Source organism: Marmota flaviventris, chromosome 5 (assembly GCF_047511675.1).
Source record: "Marmota flaviventris isolate mMarFla1 chromosome 5, mMarFla1.hap1, whole genome shotgun sequence".
Lineage (NCBI taxonomy): Eukaryota > Metazoa > Chordata > Mammalia > Rodentia > Sciuridae > Marmota > Marmota flaviventris.
In genome coordinates, this window is record NC_092502.1 from 34,039,603 (window position 1) to 34,063,312 (window position 23,710).

The 23,710-nt window shown below is 34.0% G+C and overlaps 1 protein-coding gene and 1 pseudogene across 1 annotated transcript in view; one reads left to right on the plus strand and one right to left on the minus strand.

Moving 5' to 3' along the window:
• LOC139705751 (rap guanine nucleotide exchange factor 6-like) overlaps window positions 1-23,710 on the plus strand; it is a 159,766-nt gene that overhangs the window by 116,703 nt on the left and 19,353 nt on the right. Inside the window, 6 exon segments of the mRNA XM_071612120.1 lie at window positions 1,252-1,359; window positions 2,989-3,097; window positions 7,704-7,944; window positions 12,256-12,413; window positions 19,708-19,948; window positions 22,429-22,812. Of these exon segments, the coding sequence (XP_071468221.1) occupies window positions 1,252-1,359; window positions 2,989-3,097; window positions 7,704-7,944; window positions 12,256-12,413; window positions 19,708-19,948; window positions 22,429-22,812 (1,241 nt within the window).
• LOC139705809 (SERTA domain-containing protein 3-like) lies at window positions 5,295-7,472 on the minus strand (annotated as a pseudogene).

The following is a 23,710-nucleotide window of genomic DNA, read 5'->3' on the forward strand; positions in this document are numbered from 1 at the left end:
AAGCACATGAAAAAGATGCTCAACATAATTAGTCTTAGGGAAATACAGCTTGAAGCCATTGTGAGATATCACTTTGTATCCACTGGGATGGATTTGTAAAAAGAAGGAAAAAGACCCCCCCAAAAAAAATTTAAAAACAAAGAATGTGAGAAATTAGATACCCCACCCCCAATATTAATGATGGAAATGTAAAATAATATAGCCTCTGTGAAAGACTGTTTGACATTTCTTCTAAATTTGAACATAGAGTACCCAAACAATCCAGTAATTTTTCTCCTAGGTATGTACCTGAAAAACAGTTCACAAACAAAAATTCGTACACAGATATTCATAGCAATATTGACCATAGCCAAAAAGTGAGGATGATCCAGATGTCCCACTAATATTTATCATGGATAAACAAAACATATATAGCAATTTAATAAAATATTATTCATCCATAAAAAGAAACAAAGTACTAATTAAAGGAAGCCAATCACAAAAAGCTAATATTACGTGATTCTTTTTATATGAAATGTCCAGAATAGGCAAATACATACAAAAGTAGACTAGTGGTACCTTCCAGGGACTGGAGAAAGGACAGAATGGGAAGCATTTACTAAACTAGTTAGTGATGATAATCATATAACATTGGAAATGTGTGAAATGCCATTGAATTGTGCACTTTAAATTGATTGAAATGGTAAATTTTATGTGCATGTGCATTTTACATAATTTTGAAAATATATGATTCAAAATTACATTGCTAACTATATTACTACTTAACATTTGCTTACTTTTAATCTATGGAGCAAAGTAAACAAACCAATTCACCATTTTTGAAAATTGACAGTATTTACAATGAATGAAATATCAGATTTGTTTTCATTAAAATTTGGGGTTAAATATGTTCTTAGCTATAGAAACACTTATACTATTTTTTGATATGATTACCAGCTTTTATGATATGAAGTTTGTATTTTGAGATGCTCTGAAATACATATCCCATGTATTTATTCCATTTTAATGAATATAAGATGACTTTTATCTTCTGAATGCACAGAGTTCTTTGTTGCTTGTGTACCCAAGGAAGCAAAATTTTAGACTAAAGCATGCCTCTGTTAGAACAAGCCTTTTTATATACAAGGAAGGGGAGAAGAAGGTTAGTCATAAAGCTCTATTCTTCCTTAGTTTGGGGCATGTTTTTGGAATGTACTTTTTCAGAAATAATGCCTCTCATAACCATATGCTGCCTTTTCTGTCTTTCCTCAGGTGACACGGATTGTATTATTATGGGTAAATAATCATTTTAATGATTTTGAAGGTGATTCTGCTATGACTCAGTTTCTGGAAGAATTTGAAAAAAATCTGGAAGATACAGTAAGGCTCAAATGAATTTCTTTTTCAGAGTTGCTGCTCCTCAGCGAGAACAATTATTCAGAACAGCAATGGCTTTTGTATTATCCTGCATACTAAATGAGAACTCTGTAATTCTGCTTATCCTCCGCCACCTCAGCTGAAACAAAAATCATCCTTTTAGACTCTGTTTTTCATTTTTAGTTTAAGACTAGTATCTCTTAGTTCCTCAGGCTTCTAAGTACTGGGCATATGTGGATCAGTCCATAGTCACCCATGTCGCTGATTTAGGCATTTATGTATACATATGTGTCTTTGCTTTTGGTCTCTTTTTCAGCCATTTCTTTTCTACTTCCCAGTTTAGGAGCTCATTATTTTATTATACCTGTTCTATTATAGTAGCCTGCTAAATGGTCTTAGTTCTAGTTTTCTTCTACTCCATTCTGTGTGTCCAAAAGATAGATATTAAAGTACAAACATAATGCATATTGCTTGTCTTTGTTAGCACACCATATTTTTTTTTTTTTAAGAGAGAGAATTTTTTTTTTTTTTTTTAAGTTTTTGGCAGACACAACATCTTTGTTTGCATGTGGTGCTGAGGATCGAACCCGGGCCGCACGCATGCCAGGCGAGCGCACTACCACTTGAGCCACATCCCCAGCCCAGTACACCATATTTTCTACCAAAGTAGTGTCTCACCTTATACTCATGTCACTCATCTACTTTTTCAGGATTTTTCTTATGTACTATAGATTATATCTAAACCAGACTATTTTGTAGTTCTTTATCACAGACCTTGTTGTATTCTCTTCTTCCAGTCCTGCTCTTTCCAAGTATGTGCAACTTTCAGTGCATATCTTTTATATCCGATCTACATTAAGACTTTGTGGATCTCCTTGCTACATGTGCTTTCACCTTTTCTAAATATATAGTATTTAAGATAATTCCTTCAAGGTCTTCTTAACTTCCACAGTAGCTATTGATGAATACATTTGATTCTCCTTGTCACATAGAATTCAGCTGCAACTAGGTTGTCTGCTTCTAGCAGCTTGAAATTTTTGGAAATAAATAATGTAGTATAATTGTTAAAAGAGTACAGCTCAGGAATCAGTTTGCCTAAATTAACATTCATACTCCATCACTTGCTCGATATGTGAATTTGGACAAGTTGCCTAACCTTTATGTTCCTGTTTACTTATTTGAAAGATAATAGCCCCTACTTCAATGAGATTGTATGAAGATTGTAGTGAGTTAATGAATAACAATACGAAAACAATCCTGGCACATAGCATATGCTCAAGAATTATAGTCTTCAGAGTCTTAGTGGCTTGAGTTGCCTGAAAAAGAAAAAAATTGGAAGATATGATCCAATTTTTACCCCTTAGTTCTAAAGTGAATGAACTTTTAAAATATATATATATATATATATATATATATATATATATATATATATATATATTTACAGTAGAGAATTTGGAAAATGCAACCATATAGGAGAAAAAAATAAATACCCATCTACCTTCTCACAAAGAGAGCCATTGTTTACTTATGGTACATTTTATTGAAGTCCTACTGTACTTTTTCAGCATAAACTTTTAAGCTTTTGTCTTTTTACATTTTATTCTTAATTTGTATTTTTCAAATACTCTTAAGATAATGGAAGTAAATGGACAGAATTTTGAGAATATTACATTTGCAAAGGCCCTTGAAATTTTGAGGAATAATACTCATCTTGCACTAACTGTGAAGACCAATATTTTTGGTAAGTTTTGTTGTAAATACTGTTTGAGCTTTGCTTTTTTGTTTTTGTAATAGAAAAGTAAAGTCCTAACAATGAAAAGAAAAATAAAATGTAAAACATTTCTTATCTGAGCTATTAAGGTATTATTAGGATTGCTAATGTGTGTAGTACAATTTAGAATTTTCACTTTTCATTTGTGCTTATTATTTTGATATCTTAGAAAGTTTGAAAGTAGGTATACAACTACATTCATTCAGTCATTTATGAAATATCTATTGAGAATCTGTTATATACCATACTCTGGTAGAGGAATACTTAAAATGACCTGAATAGAACTTAGAGTCATAATCAGGTTTTTTTTCTCCCTGCTAATTTACAAATTAATCTACTTCTAATCTTTTAACTAGCTTTCTGAAATAATGTAAATGCCAGATTGTTTCATGGAAATTAATTAAAGCACTGAATTAATAATCAGTGAATTACAGATTTCTAACAAGAGACTCTACCTTCCTGTGTAAAAATGTTGATTATGTCATATAAACAAAGCAAATGTTCACCTTGTACTTATTTTATTAAGAAATTTATGGTTTTTTTTTTTTTATAACTTTAAGAAAGGATTTATTGTCATTTGGATTCATTTGATACCACAGGATTTTTGTTAAAATTCAGAGAAAGGCAACAGTAAATACAGTATAGCCATTGAAAATTGTCAAAGAAAATTTAAGAGTTTTTATTTAAGAGCTGGTTCCCCTAGGTTTCAGTTGCAATTAGAGAAGTAAGAGTTGACTTTTAAAACTATGCCTATAGAAAGGAAGTGTGAGTTTTAATTTTTCCACTGTAACTCCTCTTTATACTCTGCTTAGTAATATTGAAAAATGAAGCATTTGTTATTTTTCCTCTTTTTATTGGAGTCACTTTGACTGAATTACATCATGTTGACTCCAATATATAACAGTCAGTTGGCAACTATACAGTACTTAACAAAGAATAAGTAAGTAAGCCTTCAGGGTTTTTGGATTTCCTAGAGGTGACACTAGTATTTAGTGACACCAGCTTTTAGCTTAAAACCACAGGGATATCAGTTTTGAAAAACATGAAACCAGCATTATGCATGTTGGACAGATTATTTACTCTCCAGGCTTCAGTTTCTCCAGCTATATTTCGTAAGGTTCTTGTAAAGATCCAATGCCTTTACTTTTTTCTTGTCACTTAATGATTGCTAATTAGTATCAAATATTATTATATACAAAAATATATAGATAGCATAATGTAGTGTTTAACAACATTAACTCTGAAAGACAGAAAAAATAAGTTTAAAGATACAAAAGGTGTAATGTATAACAAATTAGAATAAATAAATAAGTTTAAATTTTAAAAGATACAAAAGGTAGTGAACCCACACTCTCAGAACCCTAGAACCCTCTGAGTGGTAAGAATAACAAAATGTCAGACTGGATGTTGCATGGACCTTTTTTTTTTTTTCTTTCAAAATACTTTTATTTAAAATTAAAAAATTGAGGCTGGGGTTGTGGCTCAGTGGTAGAGTGCTCGCCTCACACGTGCAAGACCCTGGGTTCAATCCTCAGCACCACATAAAAATAAGTGAAATAAAGGTATTGTGTCCAACTACATCTAAAAAATAAATATTTAAAAGGTAAAATTAAAAAATTACAATTAAAAAAAAAGCCACCACAAACCCTGCCTTTCTTTTTAAATAATGCAGCATGGAGCAGTTTGGTTTCCACCCTATTGTGCTGGGGCTGAGGTCCTGCCAAGAAAGTGGGGTTCAACCTGGGGAAAAGAGATCAGCCCCTCCCACTCCCTCAAGAGGCAGAGCCTGGGTTTCTAGAGCAACCTGGCAACACACCTCTGTCACTGTTGACAGGCCCCACTTTATCTTCCCTGAGGACCCAGTGGTCACAAGGGGAGTGAGAACTGGAGAGAAAGGCAGAAGAAATGTGTGAAAAGTCAGACTCCCAGAGTTTCATTAAGGCATTTGGAACAGATAAATTAATTCAGGAAGACCTATCTTCACAGAAGGCTGGGGTAACCAGATACACACACATGCAAGAAACATATTTGTGGAACCCTGAAATGGGAGGAAAGGAGACCATAGTCACTATTTGGTGCTTCTATCAAAACACACACGAACGAGTTACATCCAGGGATCCGGCCCACTGAGGCCGCCGTGAGGAAGGGTTCTGTTCCCATGATAATTTTAGGATCCTAGAATGATTTCCATGATGTGATCTAGTTCATTCCACTGCCAGGATCCTGGGACACAGAAGAGGTTGTGAGGAGGTTCGGGGGTGGGGGGGGGTGCGCAGGGTAGGCTCCTTTTCGACTGCAGATGTGTTAATGTTCAAAAAGAAGTCATCCAGGGTACAGTCCCCCAGGTACCGGGAACTCAGAGCTTCCAAGAAGACTGGGTCAGGTTGGGGTAGCACTTCATTCTGGAGGCCGGGGGAGCCACTGGATTCTGAGGTACTTCTGTCTCATCCATGGATGTCTCCAACTCCCTGAGGGTAGAGCCGATGGTGGTGGAGAGGGAGAAATCTCTTCCTCACCCAGGAAGAGGGGCTGCAGGGGCGGGCCGGGGCAGAGCAGGTGCTGGAGCCAGGTGAATGGCGGCCTGGAGTTGCTGTAGGGATTTGTGGATAAGGACATGCCTGCGGAGGCTGGGTGCTCAGGGGCCCAGGCTGTGTTGGATTTTGTCTAGGGAGATGTATAGCAGAGCTTTTTGGCAGCTCCGAAGGCTTGCTAGACTCCAGTCCCACTTTTCATCCTCCTCCTCTTCCAATCTGAGTGTTTCCTCTTCAGGCCTCTCACCAAGATGCCCTAGATCAGAAGTAGAGAATTTCAGGTCTGAACTCTGCCTTGGACACTGCTCAGTTGTGTGATCTTGGGAAATGATGTGAGGTTACTTCTATGAGCCTCATTTGTAAAATGGGTATTATAAACATATAGTCAGTCAGGGGCAGAACTACATCGTTAGGGTCTAGGGTGGAGGGTGGTAGAGAGCAGTCAAAGCTGCTCCCTTTAATTTAGCTGGTCTTCACACCAAGATCCTGCATGGATCTTGTAAGCAAAGAAAATGTTTGTATAGATGATACCAGAGCAAATCATACTTGCCATTTTGTATTACTTAGTACTCTGTACTAAGTAATTAGGATCATCAAGAGAGCATGATGAAATCCCAAATAAGTGATCTTACAGATTGGGAGCAGGGAAGGGGGGCATTCAAGAAAGAGACAAAAAAACATTTCTAGAACTCTGCTTGGAGCAATTTAAAAATCTAGCCCTTGAAACAAGAAAAGCATGTTGAGGGGGGTGGACATCGAGGAAGAAACAATTCTTAGAGTGATGTAAAATATGGTGGTAATGACAAAAGCATTCAATAGAAGGAATTGATAATAAAATGGTATCATCCTTCTGCTGAAACCTTCCTACAGGATGGGAGAAAATATTTGCCAGCTATTCATCTGACATAAGGTTAATATCCAAAATTTATAAAGAACTTAAAAAACATGGTTTAAAAAACAAATATATGGAAAAATGTTTGATATCATTAGCCACCAGGAAAATGCTCATGAAAACCACAATGAGATACCATCTCACCCCAGTTAGAATGGCTGTTAATAATAAATAACAATTGCTGATAAGACGAGGAAAAAAAAGAAGTCTTACACACTATTGATGGGAATGTAACTTAGTATGGCCACTTTAGAGAACAGTTAAAAATAGATCTACCATATGATCCAGCAATCCCATTTCTGGGTATATATCTGAAGGAAATGAAATTGGTATACAAAAGAGATAGCTGCATGACTGTTTACTGTGGCACTATTCATCATACCTAGATATGGAGTCAGTCTAAGTGCCCACTAACAGATGAATGGATACAGAAAATATGCTGTGTGTATATATGTACATACAGCCATTTAAATCAGCCATTTTATAAAACGCAAATTTTGGAGCAAAGTGATGGAGCTGGAGGATATCATGTTAAGTGAAATAAGTCAGACATAGAAAGACAAGTATGACATATTCTCTCTCACATGTAGAAACTTAAGAAAGTTGACCTGAAAGTAGAATAGTGGTTACTAGGGGCCAGGAGGGCGGGGTAGGAAGGTAGAAGTATGGTTGGATATAACAAGTGCACACTATATTCATGTAAAGTGTATTGCTCAAAGTTATGCCTTGTGATAAGCTGAGTGGTTTTGTAACGTGTATTTGGTTATGTTATTTAAGTGTATTTTCCAGAGTATGCAGCCACCATTCCACATATAATCTGTTTCTATAACATTCATTAAGTAGTTAGTTATATTACTTATTACCTAAATAGGAACCTGTAGATTTTTAAAACATGCTGGCAGCCTACCCATTTTCTGTCCATTTCCTCAAGTGACTTCATTTTATCAGTGTTGGACAACATCATAAGTACAGTCAGGTTTGAAAACTGAAGAAAGAAGTAGATAAAGCAGATAAAGGATGGGTGATCATGTTTAGTTGAATGGGCTGCAAAAGGCCAAATAACAGAAAATGATTGTATTTATCCTTTAAATTTATTTTTGGTGTAAAAGCTTCCTAATGAAAAGAAATGACAGGTTTATTTGTTTATTTCCAGTATTCAAAGAGTTGCTTAGTAGGATTGAACAAGAGAAATATGGTGTTCCTCATATTCCAAAAATTGCTGAAAAAAAAAGTAATCGGCATTCAATTCAAGATGTCCCAGGAGATATTGAACAGACATCACAGGAGAAAGGAAATAAGAAAGTTAAAGCAAATACTGTTTCAGGTGGAAGAAACAAAATCAGGAAAATTCTGGATAAAACAAGATTTAGTATCTTGCCTCCAAAGCTATTTAGGTAGGTACTGTCACTCTCTGTCATATAGGAATTTTTATATTGATTGTAAAATTTTTATTGTGGGAGAGGGAAGTTTGGGTCATTTCTTGCTTTTTATGTAGCTATTGTATTATAAAGTCTCATAGCAATCTATAATAAGAAAATGAATTCTAAATTTCTCCCCATGGCTTTTATGAAGTTACCACTGTTAAATTATATAATATTCTATTGATGTTACTTTAAATTTTAGAAAACACTTAGTTTTTTATTCTGAGACCGATTTTTATATATTTTTTTGGTCAAATTTCAGTCCCTGGTCTAATTTGGACAGTCTTGGGACACATTTCACTGCTACCATCATTTTTTTTGTTTTATTTTGGTTTGGTTTTGGTTTTAAATCATGGCACCATTTCCCCCCTCCTGAAGTCTAATGCTAAACTTTAGTCAAACCTATTTTTTATTTCAAAAGCAGAATATCATCAAAACTAAGTAATACCTGAAAATTTTATATGTAAATTAAAGTCTGTGAAATACCAATTAAGTCAGTCCACTAAAGAGTCATGGTTGAGAATGCCTCTAGTGTATATTATATTATATGGGTATATATCTTACAGATGTACATATATTGTTATATTTTATGATTATTATGTTATATACTATACATCCATATAATACAGAACTTTTGTAACTGCTTTCATAAAGCAGTTCTGAGAACAGTAAAATATAGGTATAATACTTGTACATAGTAGGCACTCAAGTAATACTTATCAAATAAGTTAAGATAGTGAATTAATCAGAAGAAAAAAGCATATTCAAAGAACCACATATATAATTTTCAGTATTTTTTAATAGTTAAAATTCTCAAAGATTTTAAAGATCAGAAAATGTTCTTCCTAAAGCTCTAATTTCCAACCAGAGAAGTACATTTGCCCTTCCTTTAATTTGTCATGCATAGATTGAAATATCCTAAGCTTTGTTCCTAATCTCTCTCTGTCTCTCTAGAAAATTCGTAACTCATTTTGTGAGTGCCTTGCTTTCCTTGAAGTAAAGGATTTATAAAAATCATAACCTTAAATAGCAAAATTTGCTAATATTGTACATACTATAGCAAACATTATAAGAAAAGTCTTGTTCTCACAAATGGGGATCAAGTAAGGAGAATATAAAAGGCACCAGCCCACATTGAAGAGGTTGAGGTCAGTTTTGTGATGACCAAAAGTCACTGTGGGAAATAGAGACAAGAAGACAGAAAAGAATTCACAAGCAGAGTTTTTTAGAAGGTAGTGCTCTGACTTGTACTTCTAGAAACCCCAGTGGGTTTGGTCTGGAATCTTTTAAGCGGTTCTTATTTTGACTGGTAGCAGAGTTGTGACATGTATATCATTTAAAACCTGAGAATACTGTTAATTATTACTCACCTCAGCTTGTTAGTGTTGAATTCTAGTAAGCTATACTCAAGTTTCAGGCAACTAAATCAATATATCATCTCCACATAATTCTTTGGGAAATGAGAATTAGTTACTGTGCATGGATTCTATCTTTGCTTACAGCAGGAAGCATGGAAGTTGAGATCACCTGTAGTCAGTTGAGTATCTTCTACATTATCACCTTATATTGGTACCAAAAAAAGAACATAAAAATAAAATATAGCATAAAAATCATATTCTACTATTCTAGTAGAATAGTTTCACTTAAACTCAGAAGGATTTTTCTGAATTTAATTTTCCTCATTTATTAACCAAGAAATATTTACTGTTTTGCTATGAGTACAAACATGAATAAAATGTGCTGCACTTTAGATGTCTTTACTAAACATGTTTTAATGAAGTAAAATACTAATAACTTCAGCTACAGGAGTTTAGTTAAATACATTGTACTGCAGAGTGCAAAAATGACTAGAAGGGAAAATACCAAGATGTTGATTATGGGAGATTTTGTAAAGAAGAATTTTATAGATAATTTTTCCCTTCTTCCCTTGCTTTCTGTATTCTTCAGGATTTCTGCTTTGAATATTTGTTATCTTTTAATTGAAATGACTGCAATTACTGGATATCTTTTATATGCCCAGATGCTTTGGGAGAGGCATCAAGAACAGACTTGATTTGTTCCTTTAGCAGTACTTACTTCTGTGAGAGTAGGGTGTGAGTTTTCAAAGAGGTGTAGGAGAGAATTTCGGTATCTCTAAAAGGAACAAAGAAAGGATGTAAGGAAGCAAATACTTGAGATAAGAATAAATAATTCCAAAATCCTAAATCATATATACTATTGATTATAACATACCCAATAGTAGACTGTTTTGCTTGCTTATCAGGAATTATTTTTATTCTCCAACTTCTTATCAACATACTTTTTTTGTTTGCTTTTGTTTGCTTTTGATATTTGAGTTATTTTTTATTTGCATATTGATGCTATTTTGTAACCATTATAGTTCTATAATATAAAACTAAGTACTTTTATTCTCAGTGAATCTAGTGTCAGGGAATTGTTGAGGAATTTTTCACAACTGTCTTATTTCTATTATTGCATCACCTCTCAGGAAACTGTTTTGGTAAGAGTTGATGTACTTATTTGCCAAATAGGCTTTATCAATTCAGCTTCAAGCATGGATATTTTGCCATGTAGATACTGTATCATTCCTGTCATAGCATGGATTGTACATGACAGTATAATTTTCATTTATATATACTCACACCTTAATTGCCATGAATTTATAACCAGCTTTTCATGACTACAGCAGCAAAGTGGCATAACAATTCATTATTAGAAAGCAGAGTTAGTGTTAAATAACATCAGTGTGATATAAGGTCTTTTAGGAGTTCATGAACATCTCTTAGCATCTATAGTGAATTCCAATTTGCTATAACTAATACAACTAATTCCCTTTTATAGACAATTCTAACTTTTAGTATCATTTAGGTTTCTTCTACTTGATTAACAGGACTAACTAATCTCTAACTTTAGTTTCTTGGATTCAGTTTTCTGACCCTCTGTCCAAATATTGGTAGATGTGTTTTCAAAAACTGAAAGAAAAAAACAGGCTGTTGCTTTAAAAAAAAAATCTTTATTTCTACTTAAGAATCTATGAAAACTGTCCTTCTTTAAAACAATTAACTGTGACATCTAGGAATACAAATTATAAGGAGCCAATTTAGGGTAATCTCAAATTACTTATCAGATAAGATATTTCCTTTGCCTTACTTTTCAGATAGATTCCTTTTCTCCTTGAGAACAAATTGTTCCCACACTGTCCTCTTCTGCATTTCAATATAAATTAATTAAAATAAATATCCTTTCTTAGGTTTGTGTGGTTCTCATTTTAATTTTGGTAAAAGTACTTTATCTTCTTTGCCAAAATATTCACCTTCTTTACCTATTTTAATCCTTATAATAGTTTGGGGGTACAGATATGAGGAAAACCAAGGTCCAGCAAGAGAAAGAAATTTGCCTGAGGTCAAACAGCTAATAACCCAGGTCTGTCTGACATCAAAGCTTGCTCTTAAAACAGTAACAAGAAGTCTTTGCTTTCTTCCACATTTTCATTCTTTTCCCAACTCTTCAGCTGTCTGTCCTGGCCCTCTCTTTCTTGTATGGCTGTTAAGTTCTTTAGCTATTTAACAATTTTCTGGCATCATTTTCTAATCTGCCTAAATCATGTTTTACTTCTAACATATTCTAAATATACCCTATATCACTCATTTTTAATACTGTAGCCTTATCCTTTCCATGATAATAGGTAAGTATTCTGTGATACTGCCTGTTTGAATGTACAACAAGTACTAGGCATAATGGTACATTGAATAAATTTAGGTGGGAACTAATATTAATGGAAAGTATTGGTTTTTGTTTTAATTTTAAAAGAGAATTAACTTTTGCTGCTTCCTTCCTATTCTGGATTTTGTATGTTGTAAGTAGGGAGGAAGGGACACTTTCTATAGTTTAGCTATGCATAGTTGGATACTTATATTAATGGACACTAAAATATGCATCCATGTATTAGCTGGCAAATTTTTCAAGGGCTCCCTAAACATTCAGGTTCAGTTTCTTTACCAAAACCAGTTGAAACTAAGTATGACTTTTTTATGATGCAGTAGAATTACTCAGATGTACAAATTAAATTTTACATGAACATAGTTGTTAAAAATATTTATATTTTCATCATTGTAGTTATCCTGTTTTAAAAATTACAGTAATATTTTAATCCAGTTGAGATCACCATTTTGAAATGGTTTTTATGCCTTAATGCACAGAGAATAAAAATGTTTACTGTTTAAATACCCTCTAATATTTTAAAGTGATATATGATTTTTTTTTTTTTTTTTTTTTTTTTTTTAGTGATGGAGGCCTGAGCCAATCACAAGATGACAGCATTGTGGGAACAAGGCATTGTAGACACAGCCTAGCTATAATGCCTATTCCTGGAACACTCTCATCCAGTAGCCCTGATCTCCTACAGCCTACTACCAGCATATTGGACTTTTCCAATCCTTCAGGTAATGTTCACACATAATTTTATGAAGACAAATTGGTACCTAATGAACAGACAAATGGTTGGGCCATGCAGTAAATACTAAATTTGCTTGCCAGCTACCTTCTCTTACCTCTGGGTGACTTCATGCTGAAAGCAGTAAGATTATCTTTTTATCTAAACTTGCAGAGTACGTCCTCAAAAATTAAAGAAAATTACGTAAAAACTACCCCTGACCACAGATTTAGATGTCTTTTGGTAATTATTATCTGAGCAGTGAAATGAAAACAGACACTTCTTAGCCAAGAAACATGTTATCCAAAGTATGAAAAATTTAAATGGCCTCGATAATCTTTCTTAGGGATATATAAAAATGCCTTGGTAATTTTCTAAAAGCAGTGATTTTTTATTCCTCAATACATGAAACTAAAGTAGTTGTTGTTATCAAAGTATTACAGCATCTTTTTCATTGTGAGACATCAAGTTAATTTTTTTTATTTATGTATTGATGCCTGGAGACAGAAATTATCACTTAACTATATAATCTAAAATTTCACTCCAAAGGATCAACACCTTTGAAGAATCAACTAGATATCATCATTTGAAGAAATTCAAAATAGCTTTTAATAAAAGACACATGCAATTAAGTGAGCAATATAATGTGTCCAGGGAAGAGAAAGGAAAAAAATTCTTCCACAAAGATCATCATATTTCTGGTGCAGCATAAATTTTCACTTCCAACAGCTAGTGTTAAGAAGGAAGGAAACTCAATTACATTAATCTCCATATTTGAAGAAAATACATAAGTGCAGTAGTAAAGTTTGTGTTTCATTATAGCAACTTACAACCCCAGGACATAACACAAAAACAGTGAGGTCATTCTGTACGTGGTTTTTTCCTTTTTAATTCAGTTGCCTCTTAACTACTAGAGAGACTACTAAACCCATTTGTACAACTTACTTTCTATGTCATTATCAGTATTCTTTTCAAGAATAAATATTTTAGTGAATCATTACTTTGCTTAGAAATTTCTAGCAGTTTATCAGTGAGTGTTCACTTACGATACAGAAATCACTCTCCTTATTTGATCAGAAGTTAATGTAAAGATTGCTACCCACCTATCAAGTTAATTAACTTAAAAGGGTAAGAAAGCAAGACTGAAGTATCATAGGGGTAGGAAAATCTACCATCTGGATTCAGTTTCTGTTATATAAAGGAAATGTTACTACCAGTGTGGGACATTTTGCTGGGATAAACCTCCCTTCTTACCTCCTATTCTGATGTTATCCCCACTGTTTCTTCATCCTTTTTTGAATATGGCATATACCTGTAGCATTCTTTGTCCATGTGGTTTGGTCAAAGAATTCTACAGGTATATAGTCAACTTTTTCTTTTCATCGATGCTGAAATTAAATGTTACTCATCTGGGAAGTTCAGCTCCCTCTGCTGTGGTGTTACTTGCTCTTTTTTCAGAAGTTCCCAGCACATTTTCATGGCCTGTCTTTATTTGTTATGTGATAGGTTAGAAATTTCTTTTCGTGCCTGTGTGAATTGTGTTCTACAATGATGCTTGTTATACCATATATAAACTTTACAAAATATTTTTGCACTACTAGAGCAGAAGCTAAATATACTTACATTCATAAGACAAGTATTTAGGGATATATGATACATAGATTTATTGAATTTTTGTCTGTATTTTTGCCATAGGCATATGTAGAATATAGGGCCAAGGTAATAAGGAATGGGCTATAGGATAGGAGAGAGAATGAGAGAAGACGTAAGATGAGATGTTAGATGGGGAACAAAGAAAAGAGGTTAAAGTTGTTAAAATTTAGAAACTTTCAGTTAAGCCCCATGGAGCAGAAATTTAGGACTCTGAAGAGGAGATACTGCCCAACTTGATTACAGATTGGGTCACAATTTCTCTTCCTTGAAAACATTTTTAGAAGGACTGAAAATACCTTTTTAAAATCCATTGAGTGAATCTTAATATGGTTCAGTCTACAGACTGTGCCCATGTTAGTAATGTGGTGCGGCCAATCTGGAAAGCAGTATGGAGATTCCTGGGAAAGCTGGGAATGGAACCACCATTTGACCCAGCTATTGCCCTTCTTGGACTATTCCCTGAAGACCTTAAAAGAGCGTACTACAGGGATACTGCTACATCGATGTTCATAGCAGCACAATTCACAATTGCTAGACTGTGGAACCAACCCAGATGCCCTTCAATAGATGAATGGATAAAAAAAATGTGGCATTTATACACCATGGAGTATTACGCAGCACTAAAAAATGACAAAATCATAGAATTTGCAGGGAAATGGATGGCACTAGAGCAGATTATGCTTAGTGAAGCTAGCCAATCCCTAAAAAACAAATACCAAATGTCTTCTTTGATATAATGAGAGCAACTAAGAACAGAGCAGGGGGTAAGAGCAGGAAGAAAAGATTAACATTAAACAGATACATGAGGTGGGATGGAAAGGGAGAGAAAAGGGAAATTGCATGGTAATGGAGGGAGACCCTCATTGTTATACAAAATTACATATAAGAGGTTGTGAGGGGAATGGGAAAATAAACAAGGAGAGAAATGAATTACAGTGGATGGGGTAGAGAGAGAAGATGGGAGGGGAGGGAAGGGGGATAGTAGAGGATAGGAAAGGTAGCAGAATACAACAGTTACTAATAGGGCATTATGTAAAAATGTGGATGTGTAACCGATGTGATTCTGCAATCTGTATTTGGGGTAAAATTGGGAGTTCATAACCAACTTGAATCTAATGTATGAAATATGATATATCAAGAGCTTTATAATGTTTTGAACAACCAATAAAAAAATAAATTAAAAATAAATAAATAAATAAATAAAAATAACAAAGGAACAAAATAAAATGTCTTTTAAACAATAAAAAAAAAAGAATGCATATATGTATTTAACTTAAAAAATATATTTTAAGCCCCAAAATGTGTGACTTTGTGAAAGACCTTTTACCTAGTGGTGGTGGTATTTTTATTTATCTTTAAAAAATATTTTTTGACAGCTAATTCAGAATTCATCTCCTCATATAATATGCAGTCACACTGAAAAAATTAGCACATCACATCCATATATTGTAGTACCTATGTGTCATCAGCCAAGCTTAAATTATCAGTCTTGAGCTCAGTTATGTTTATTCTTCAAGTATAAAATTGTTACTAGATCAAAATGAAAGTGGGGGCAGAACTACAAAACTGTTGATAGTTTTATTTTAATTGCTGACATTTTTATGATTTTGCTTTATTTTTGCTGCCTTACAGCTGTTGGTTTTTACTGTAAGTATTTCGGAATTCCATTCCTAGTCTTTGTGGTATTTTGTTATTTTCAAAGAGTCATATGGTACAGAATTGAGTAAAATAGGAAACAGAACTTTTATTTCTTGTTACAAGGTAGAATTAACTAGCATGTATCCTTTTAGTCATTTTCTTTGGGAAAAAAATAAATGTGTATGTGTTATTTCTATATTCAGAGTGTACGTGCTATTCTAAAGCTCGTGAAAAGGTTTTTGAAATTTTTAACCGAATATAAGATGAAGCCTAAAAAATTCAGAGTGTGGCTAAAAGGAACTTGAAACTGAGGGGTTTTTTGTTTTGTTTTGTTTTTGAGTTTGCAATAAAACTTTTTCCTTATTTTTTCATTTACTAGCACAAGACTTACTTGATTTACTTAATGTAGCAAACTTACTTCTGCATTGAAAGTCTGAGGGCCATTTTTACTAGCTTTTAATTATAAAGAAACATAATCATAGTTTTTTGAAAAATCTGGTGTACACCTTTCTATTCCCCAGAATTTAGTTAATTTTCTCATGTATTCTTTAAAAAATTTATTATTCATAAAATGTGTATGCTATTCTTTTCATCTCAAATACAATCTTGTACTTTTCTTTCACTTAGCAAGTTACCTGTATTAGAATGTGATGGTCTAGCAAAATTTTGTGGGGAGCACAGTCCTGAGATTGAACTGAGGGGCACTCAACCACTGAGCCACATCCCCAGACCTGTTTTGTGTTTTATTTAGAGACAGGGTCTCACTGGTCTCACTTGCTTAGCGCCTTGCTTTTGCTAGAGGCTGGCTTTGAACTCTAGATCCATTTGCCTCAGCCACAGCCTCTTGAGCCACTGGGATTTCAGGCATGCGCCACTGCGCCCAATTCTACCAAAATTTTTAAGCAGCTGATAGAATTCTTTTCAGCAGTTTCCTATTAGTGGACTTTTACAGTGTTTTCTAAACACTTATGTCTACATGTTTTATATTTCCATTTCCATTATTGATTTATTTTGAATTTTGTCAGTAAAAATTTTTTCTCATTATATGAGTACCTGAAAAATATCATGGGTATTGCCTCTTGGCCTATAAAACTTAAAATATTTACTTACCTGGCCCTTCAGAAAAACAAGTGTACCAATTCCTGATCTATACCATTAAATCATTACACTTTGTTTTCTTGGTAGATTTTTTACTACAAGAAATTGCCTTGTTTGGTTGATTATTGTCTTTCCTTGGCACACCATTTATTACTCATTTGAATGGAAGTAAATTCCCTGAGAGCAGATTATCTCATTTATCACTGTATCTTTATCACTTGGAACATGTTGACACATACTAGCAATGTTATTGTTCAATTAACAATTTATAGTAGAAAGAGTCTTTTTTTTTTTTTAAAGATTTACACTGTCATTGGTGTCAGTAAAAAGAAGTTGTTTTCCTCTAATGTCTCAGTTTTCAAAGATGGCATTCATTATATTGGCACATTGATCGGGTTTGGATTATAGGGTACCCTTTGAATCCCACTTGTAGATCTGTGCTAGAGGTACCTCTGTGTGATACTTGAATCTCTCTTATGTGATTAGAGAACACCTTTTCCTTGTCTAGGAGAACAGATGGTTTTAACAGAATGTAGCATTTTAACACCCCATTCAGCAAGATATACAACTGAGTGTTTCTTCCTAAAAGACTTTATAGCATCAGGGAAAGAGAACATGAAGTATGTGCAAATTCCCCCCCACCAGATTTTGTGAATAAATTCCCCTGAAGAAAGTAATACAAAGGATAAGGAAGTCCTCACCATTCCTTCAAGGTCCTCTAGTACCACTTGCTGAGGCTCAGCTTCCAAAGCTCTAGTAAACAGATCCAGTTCTGGAGCCCAGGACCCATTTCATGAAGAGGGTAGGCTCAAAACAAGTAATAACTGTATATTGTTTGGTCTTTTATTAACAAGTTAAAATAATAGTGAAACCACTTTGTTTCTCCTCACAAACCAAAATACCCATCTGCTTCCAATAATTTCCTAGGACTGTGGTGGTAGCGCACCTTATTTCATAAAATTATTTCCTGCCGTATATGTTGCATTACTTTCTTTGTTCCTTTTAAGACAAATTTTTTAATTTTTTTTCTCTTAAAAATTAGTTACCCAGGGGCTGGGGTTGTGGCTCAGAGGTAGAGTGCCTAGCATGTGTGATGCACTGTGTTCAATCTTCAGCACCACATAAAAATAAATAAATAAAATAAAGGTATTGTGTCCAACTACAACTAAAAAATAAATAAAAAATAGTTACCCACTAGCGTCTCAAAAGGCTGAGGCAGGAGGGTTCCAAGTTTGAGGCTAGCCTCAGCAATTTTGCAAGGCCCTATCTCAAATTTTAAAGAGTTGGGAATTTGACTCAGTGGTTTAGAGTCTGTGGGTTCAATCCCCAGTACCAAAAACAAAACAAAGGAAAAGTTAGTAGTTTCTATAATGCTCATAAGTCAATGCTAGACAAAAAGTTAACTGAGCCACCACAGTCTCCCCTATCCATTCCACTACAGTCAATACACATACATTCACACACAGAAAAGCCACAACAAGAAACATTCCTGAATTTTTATAACAGTAACTTATTTTCATAGGAAATTTTTTACTATTTGTTTATATAAGTCACTTACATAAACAAATAGTAAAAAAGTCACTCTAGTCAAGTCACTTTTCGATTATTTTAAAACATTAACATTAAAATGCCAGCATAATAAACATTGTTCTGAAAGTTTTAACCTGTACTCTGTGATGAGAAAAAAGATTTAATCAAGTAGGACAGAAAAAAATGGAAATATCATATCATAATTCGTATTATAGGAACAGGTGGAATTTATCTGCTAACAGCAGAATTCACAAGGGCAAAGACAGATATTTAAGCATATAAACATTTAAAACCTTTCTTTGTTAGAAATACAATAGACTATTAAAATTGGGGAGATATTTACCTCTGTAAAGTAGAGTGGGTGTTCATATCTATTATGATTCAGTGGGGAAAAGCATATAGGATATCAAAAGGTATTTTAGAAAAGAAGAAATACTAATTATTCTTTAAGCCAATACCAGTTACTGAATCTCATCAATAATGGAAGAAATGAAAAATAAAATAATTACATATTTTTGGAGGAAAAGGGCTTTCAAAAGGAGGAAAGTGAAGTAAGATATTATTATATAAACCATTTAAATAAGAATCAACAATTTTATGCTCTCACATTTGAGGATTATAAAATATAATCTCACTGGGGGACATTTTAGCAATGTCTCAAAAATCTTCAAGAGCCAAGCACAGTGATGCATGCTTGGCTGTAATGATGTAATACCAGATAATCAGGATTCTGAGGCAAAAGGATCATAAGTGCAAGGCCAGACTAGGCAACTTAACAAGACCCTGTCTTCAAATAAAAGGAGTTGGAGATGTGTAATGTAGTGATAGAGCTACAGTACCAGAAGGAAAAACTAAGGCTTAGCTTTTTTTTTTTTTTTTTTTTGAAGGTTTTCACAGAGGAAATAATCTGATTGCCTACAAATATTTATCTATTTTGGGGGTGAGGAAGGAGTCTAGGTCATAATATCTTAACAAATATGTAAAATGGTAAACAATAAATGTTTATCATTAGGGGTTTGGATAATTGAAATATATAAGTTATATATTATGGAGTTCTTTGCCTGTATTTAAAATAATTTTATAGAACATTGACATCATAATGTTTATAATAAATGAAAAAAATATGAGTTCTAAGCCAGACAATAATATGATCCTAATTTTTATCTTTCTTAACATGTATTATCGTGTTTTGTCACCTAAAAAAAATAGTAGATAACATTTTTATCAATAAATGCCATAGTGATTTCTATATGAATAATTAATCACCTACACGAAATAGGAAAATAAATTGCAACATTTACAGAAATAGTTATGTTCCAAATTGTTTTTGAAGAGTTTAAAAGTAATTTTCATGAAAATAATAAGGCATTTTTTTATTTATATAGATATTCCTGATCAAGTTATAAGAGTTTTCAAAGCAGATCAGCAAAGTTGCTACATTATCATCAGTAAAGACACTACAGCTAAAGAAGTAGTTTGTCATGCTGTTCATGAATTTGGTTTGACTGGTGCATCCGACACATATTCTCTTTGTGAAGTTTCTGTTACTCCAGGGGGTGTCATAAAGCAGAGAAGACTTCCTGACCAGTTCTCCAAATTAGCTGATAGAATTCAACTCAGTGGAAGGTGAATAAGCTTCTTAGTGAATGTGATTATTTGCGGGGGTGGGGGGGGTGGGGGGGGGTGGGGGGGGGTGGGGGAGTGTTTATGATTCCCTGTTAAAACGCATATTTTAAGTACAAACGTCATGTTTTATTACTACCGAATTCTCTCTAAAAATTGAAAGTAGGGTTTCTCTCTTTTCTAAGCTTTTCTTATCTCTATAATTATAAAATAGAATCTTAGGATATTCTTAAGACTTCCATAAATTGGAGATAATAAAAGAGAAAACAGTTTGCTAACTTTTTAAGAACCAGCCTCACTAAAAGCAAGATGCTGGTAAATCAGAGCTGAGTGAGGCGGTGCACACCTGTAATCCTAGCAGCTCAGGAGGCTGACTTAGGAAGATCTTGAGTTCAACGCCAGCCTCACTAAAAGCAAGATGCTAAGCAACTCAGTGAGATCCTGTCTCTAAATAAAATACAAAATAGAGCTGGGGATGTAGCTCAGTGGTTGAGCAACCCTGAGTTCAACTCCCAGTAGCCCCTTCTGCAAAAAAAAAAAAAAAAAGTTATAAAATCAGTAGTGTGTTCTAATGCTTGTTTTTTGTTTTTTACAGAAGAGGCAGCAGAATAATACAAATCTGTATCAGTATCTGAATATGCATATGTATTAATGTATAAATTTAGGGTTTTTAGATGTAGATGGACAGCATGCCTTTATTTATTTTTTATGTGGTGCTGAGGATCAAACCCAGTGCCTCACACATGCTAGGCAAGCACTCTGCCACTGAGCTACAGCCCAGCCTTAAATTTAGTTTTGAAACGCCTAGTGTAGGCAAAAGAAACCATTCATTATCCTTTTCCAAATAGTTTTACTTTTATGAATGTACAGAATTTTTAAATTTTTGTCTGAAAGTTATTGGATAATCTAGAAGATTGTTTTGGTATTATTCCTTTCTCTGATAACTTTCTCTGAAAATAATCTTTTTTAGTGACTCAGTTTTACATGTAGAACCTTGGAAACCTTAAAATGACAATCTGTCATGGTTGCCTCAAGTCTGCTTGTAGGCTATACAATTTATGGCATTAGAGATGAACAAAATAAAGGCTGGAAAAAAATTTTTCTTTGATAATAAAAAAATATATGAACATAGCCAAGTGTAGTAGCACACACCTGTAATCCCATCTACTCGGGAGGTTAAGGCAAGAGGATTGAAGTTTGAGGCCAGCCTCAGCAAGTTAGCAAGACCCTATCTCAATAACATACAAAGGGCTGGGAGTGTGGTTCAATGATAGAGCACCCCTGGGTTCAATTCCCAATATCATTAAAAAAATAAATAGATACATAGATAAATTTAGCTAAATTTGTATTATTAACACCCTATACAATATAGTTCCAACTATAAATAGTGTAGGTCCATCTCTCAGCTTTTAAGTGTCATAGAAATGTTGATTTAAGAGAAGAAAGGAAAATTAAGGTCTTTTGTACAGATACCAATTAATGCTGTTTGCTAGAATGAGAGTTATATTTGACTATTAAAGAAACCACTGGTAGAAAAGTTTCCTTTCCTTCACTTGGAAATTTAGGGAAATAAATAAAACAGAAAGAAGTGAATACAGCAACAGCTTCTAAATAGATATGTAAACAGTCTTGATTCATGTGCTTATTTCACTTGAATCATGATTTCTTCTGTCCATAAACAAATATTTTTATAATACAGCTGTATGTCACATAATATTCTAGGTGTTGGTCCTCAAGAGAGCTTTTATTCTTAAGAACATGCACACATGGGGCTGGAGTTATAGCTCAGTGGTAGAGCGCTTGCACAAATGAGGGCACTGGCTTCAAACCTCAGCACCACGTAGGTAGCAGAGGTACACACCTGTAATCCCAGCAGCTTGGGAGGCTGAAACAGGAGGATGGAGAGTTCAAAGCCAGTCTCAGCAAAAGTGAAACACTAAACAACTCAGTGAGACCCTGTCTCTAAAAAAAAGAATATACACACATGATTGTTTACACATGGCGAGTAATTTCATCAATGATTAAGTTCCCAGCATAATGAACACTAATTTAAAAAATATTAGATTCTTACTCTGTCAAATGGCTGAATAAGAGGACAACTCCTTAGTAATCTTCTCATTTGGTGGGGTCTAGTGGCACATGCCTGTAATCCTAATGATCTGGGAGGCTTGGGAGGCTGAGGCAGAAGGATCAAAAGTTTGAGGACAGCCTTAGCAACTTAGTGAAACCCCGTCTTAAAATAAAAAGGACTGAGAATATAACTAACTCAGTAGTAAAGTGCCTCTGGGTTTAATTCCCAATACCCTCCCTCCCCCCCCCAAAAAAAAAAAACTTTTCATTTAAATTGTTTCCATTTCATATATGAGTGAACATTCTACATAGTAAAGTGATATTTTTGAAACCCATAATGAAGACGGACAGCACTCTTAACAAATGAAATTACATGTATGATCACATTTATGAAGAAATTTTTTTCCTTTTAGGTATTATTTAAAAAATAATATGGAAACAGAAACTTTATGTTCAGATGAAGATGCTCAAGAACTAGTTAAAGAAAGCCAATTATCCATGCTGCAGCTCAGTACCATTGAGATGGCCACCCAATTATCAATGAGGGACTTCGATTTATTTCGTAATATTGAGCCTACTGAATATATTGATGACCTTTTTAAGTTGGATTCCAAAACAGGAAATACTCACTTGAAAGAGTTTGAGGACATTGTAAACCAAGAGACATTCTGGGTTGCCTCAGAGATTTTAACCGAATCAAATCAACTCAAACGAATGAAAATTATTAAGCATTTTATTAAAATTGCACTTCATTGTCAAGAATGTAAGAACTTCAATTCCATGTTTGCAATAATAAGGTAAGTTAGTACAAATAGGAACAGATATCTATATGTTTTTTTTTCCATGCTATTACACATGAAGCTGATTTTCTGCATAGGTATTAAGTGCCTAGGAAAAGAAAAGTTCAATTAATAAGACTTCATTGAAGCATTATTAGATTTCATGCACTTTCCCATCAATACCATTAGAATGGAATTTTTGTTTCTTCCATCTTTCTGTCGCTTAAAAATACCGCCCCCCTTTTTAATTGAATGCAAATCATTCCCTTCCCACCTTTTTTCCCCTCCTTTCAATGATCACACCCTTTTTGATGCACACCCAGTGAGCTAGTCTTTATCATAGACTTATGATAAAGATACTTAAACATGCATAGTACATAGACTTATGTACTATGCATGTTTAAGTACCTGCCTCACTATTATTTGACACTGAAAAATCAGTGTGGTATCGATTTTCTGACCTAAATTGCTATTTTGAAATAACAGCCAAAATACTTTCAACCATTTGATGAGTTCTTCCTATTTGCCAGGCACTGCATGGGGCATTATGGGACATATTGTTATTTAAGCAAGCTAAGCCGTTAGATTTATAAAAATTCTTAAATGTTTATAAGCCTGGGATTTATAGATGGTTACATGAGCTTTCCCTACTACCTTCTGTCTGCTCATTGTGAGAAGCCAATTCTAGATAATTTATTTTCTGACCTTCATCCAGCACACTGCTCATCAAAAAAAGGGATTCTTCTTAAAGCAAGTCTGATTTTAAAGAGGAAAGGAGTTATATAGTTAGGTCAATTTGAAGGCTTTTTGTGTGTGTGTGTGCTGGGGATTGAACCCAGGGCTTTGTGCATGTGAGGCAAGCGCTCTATGAATTTAGCTATATCCCCAGCCCTGAAGGCCATATTTTATATACAGC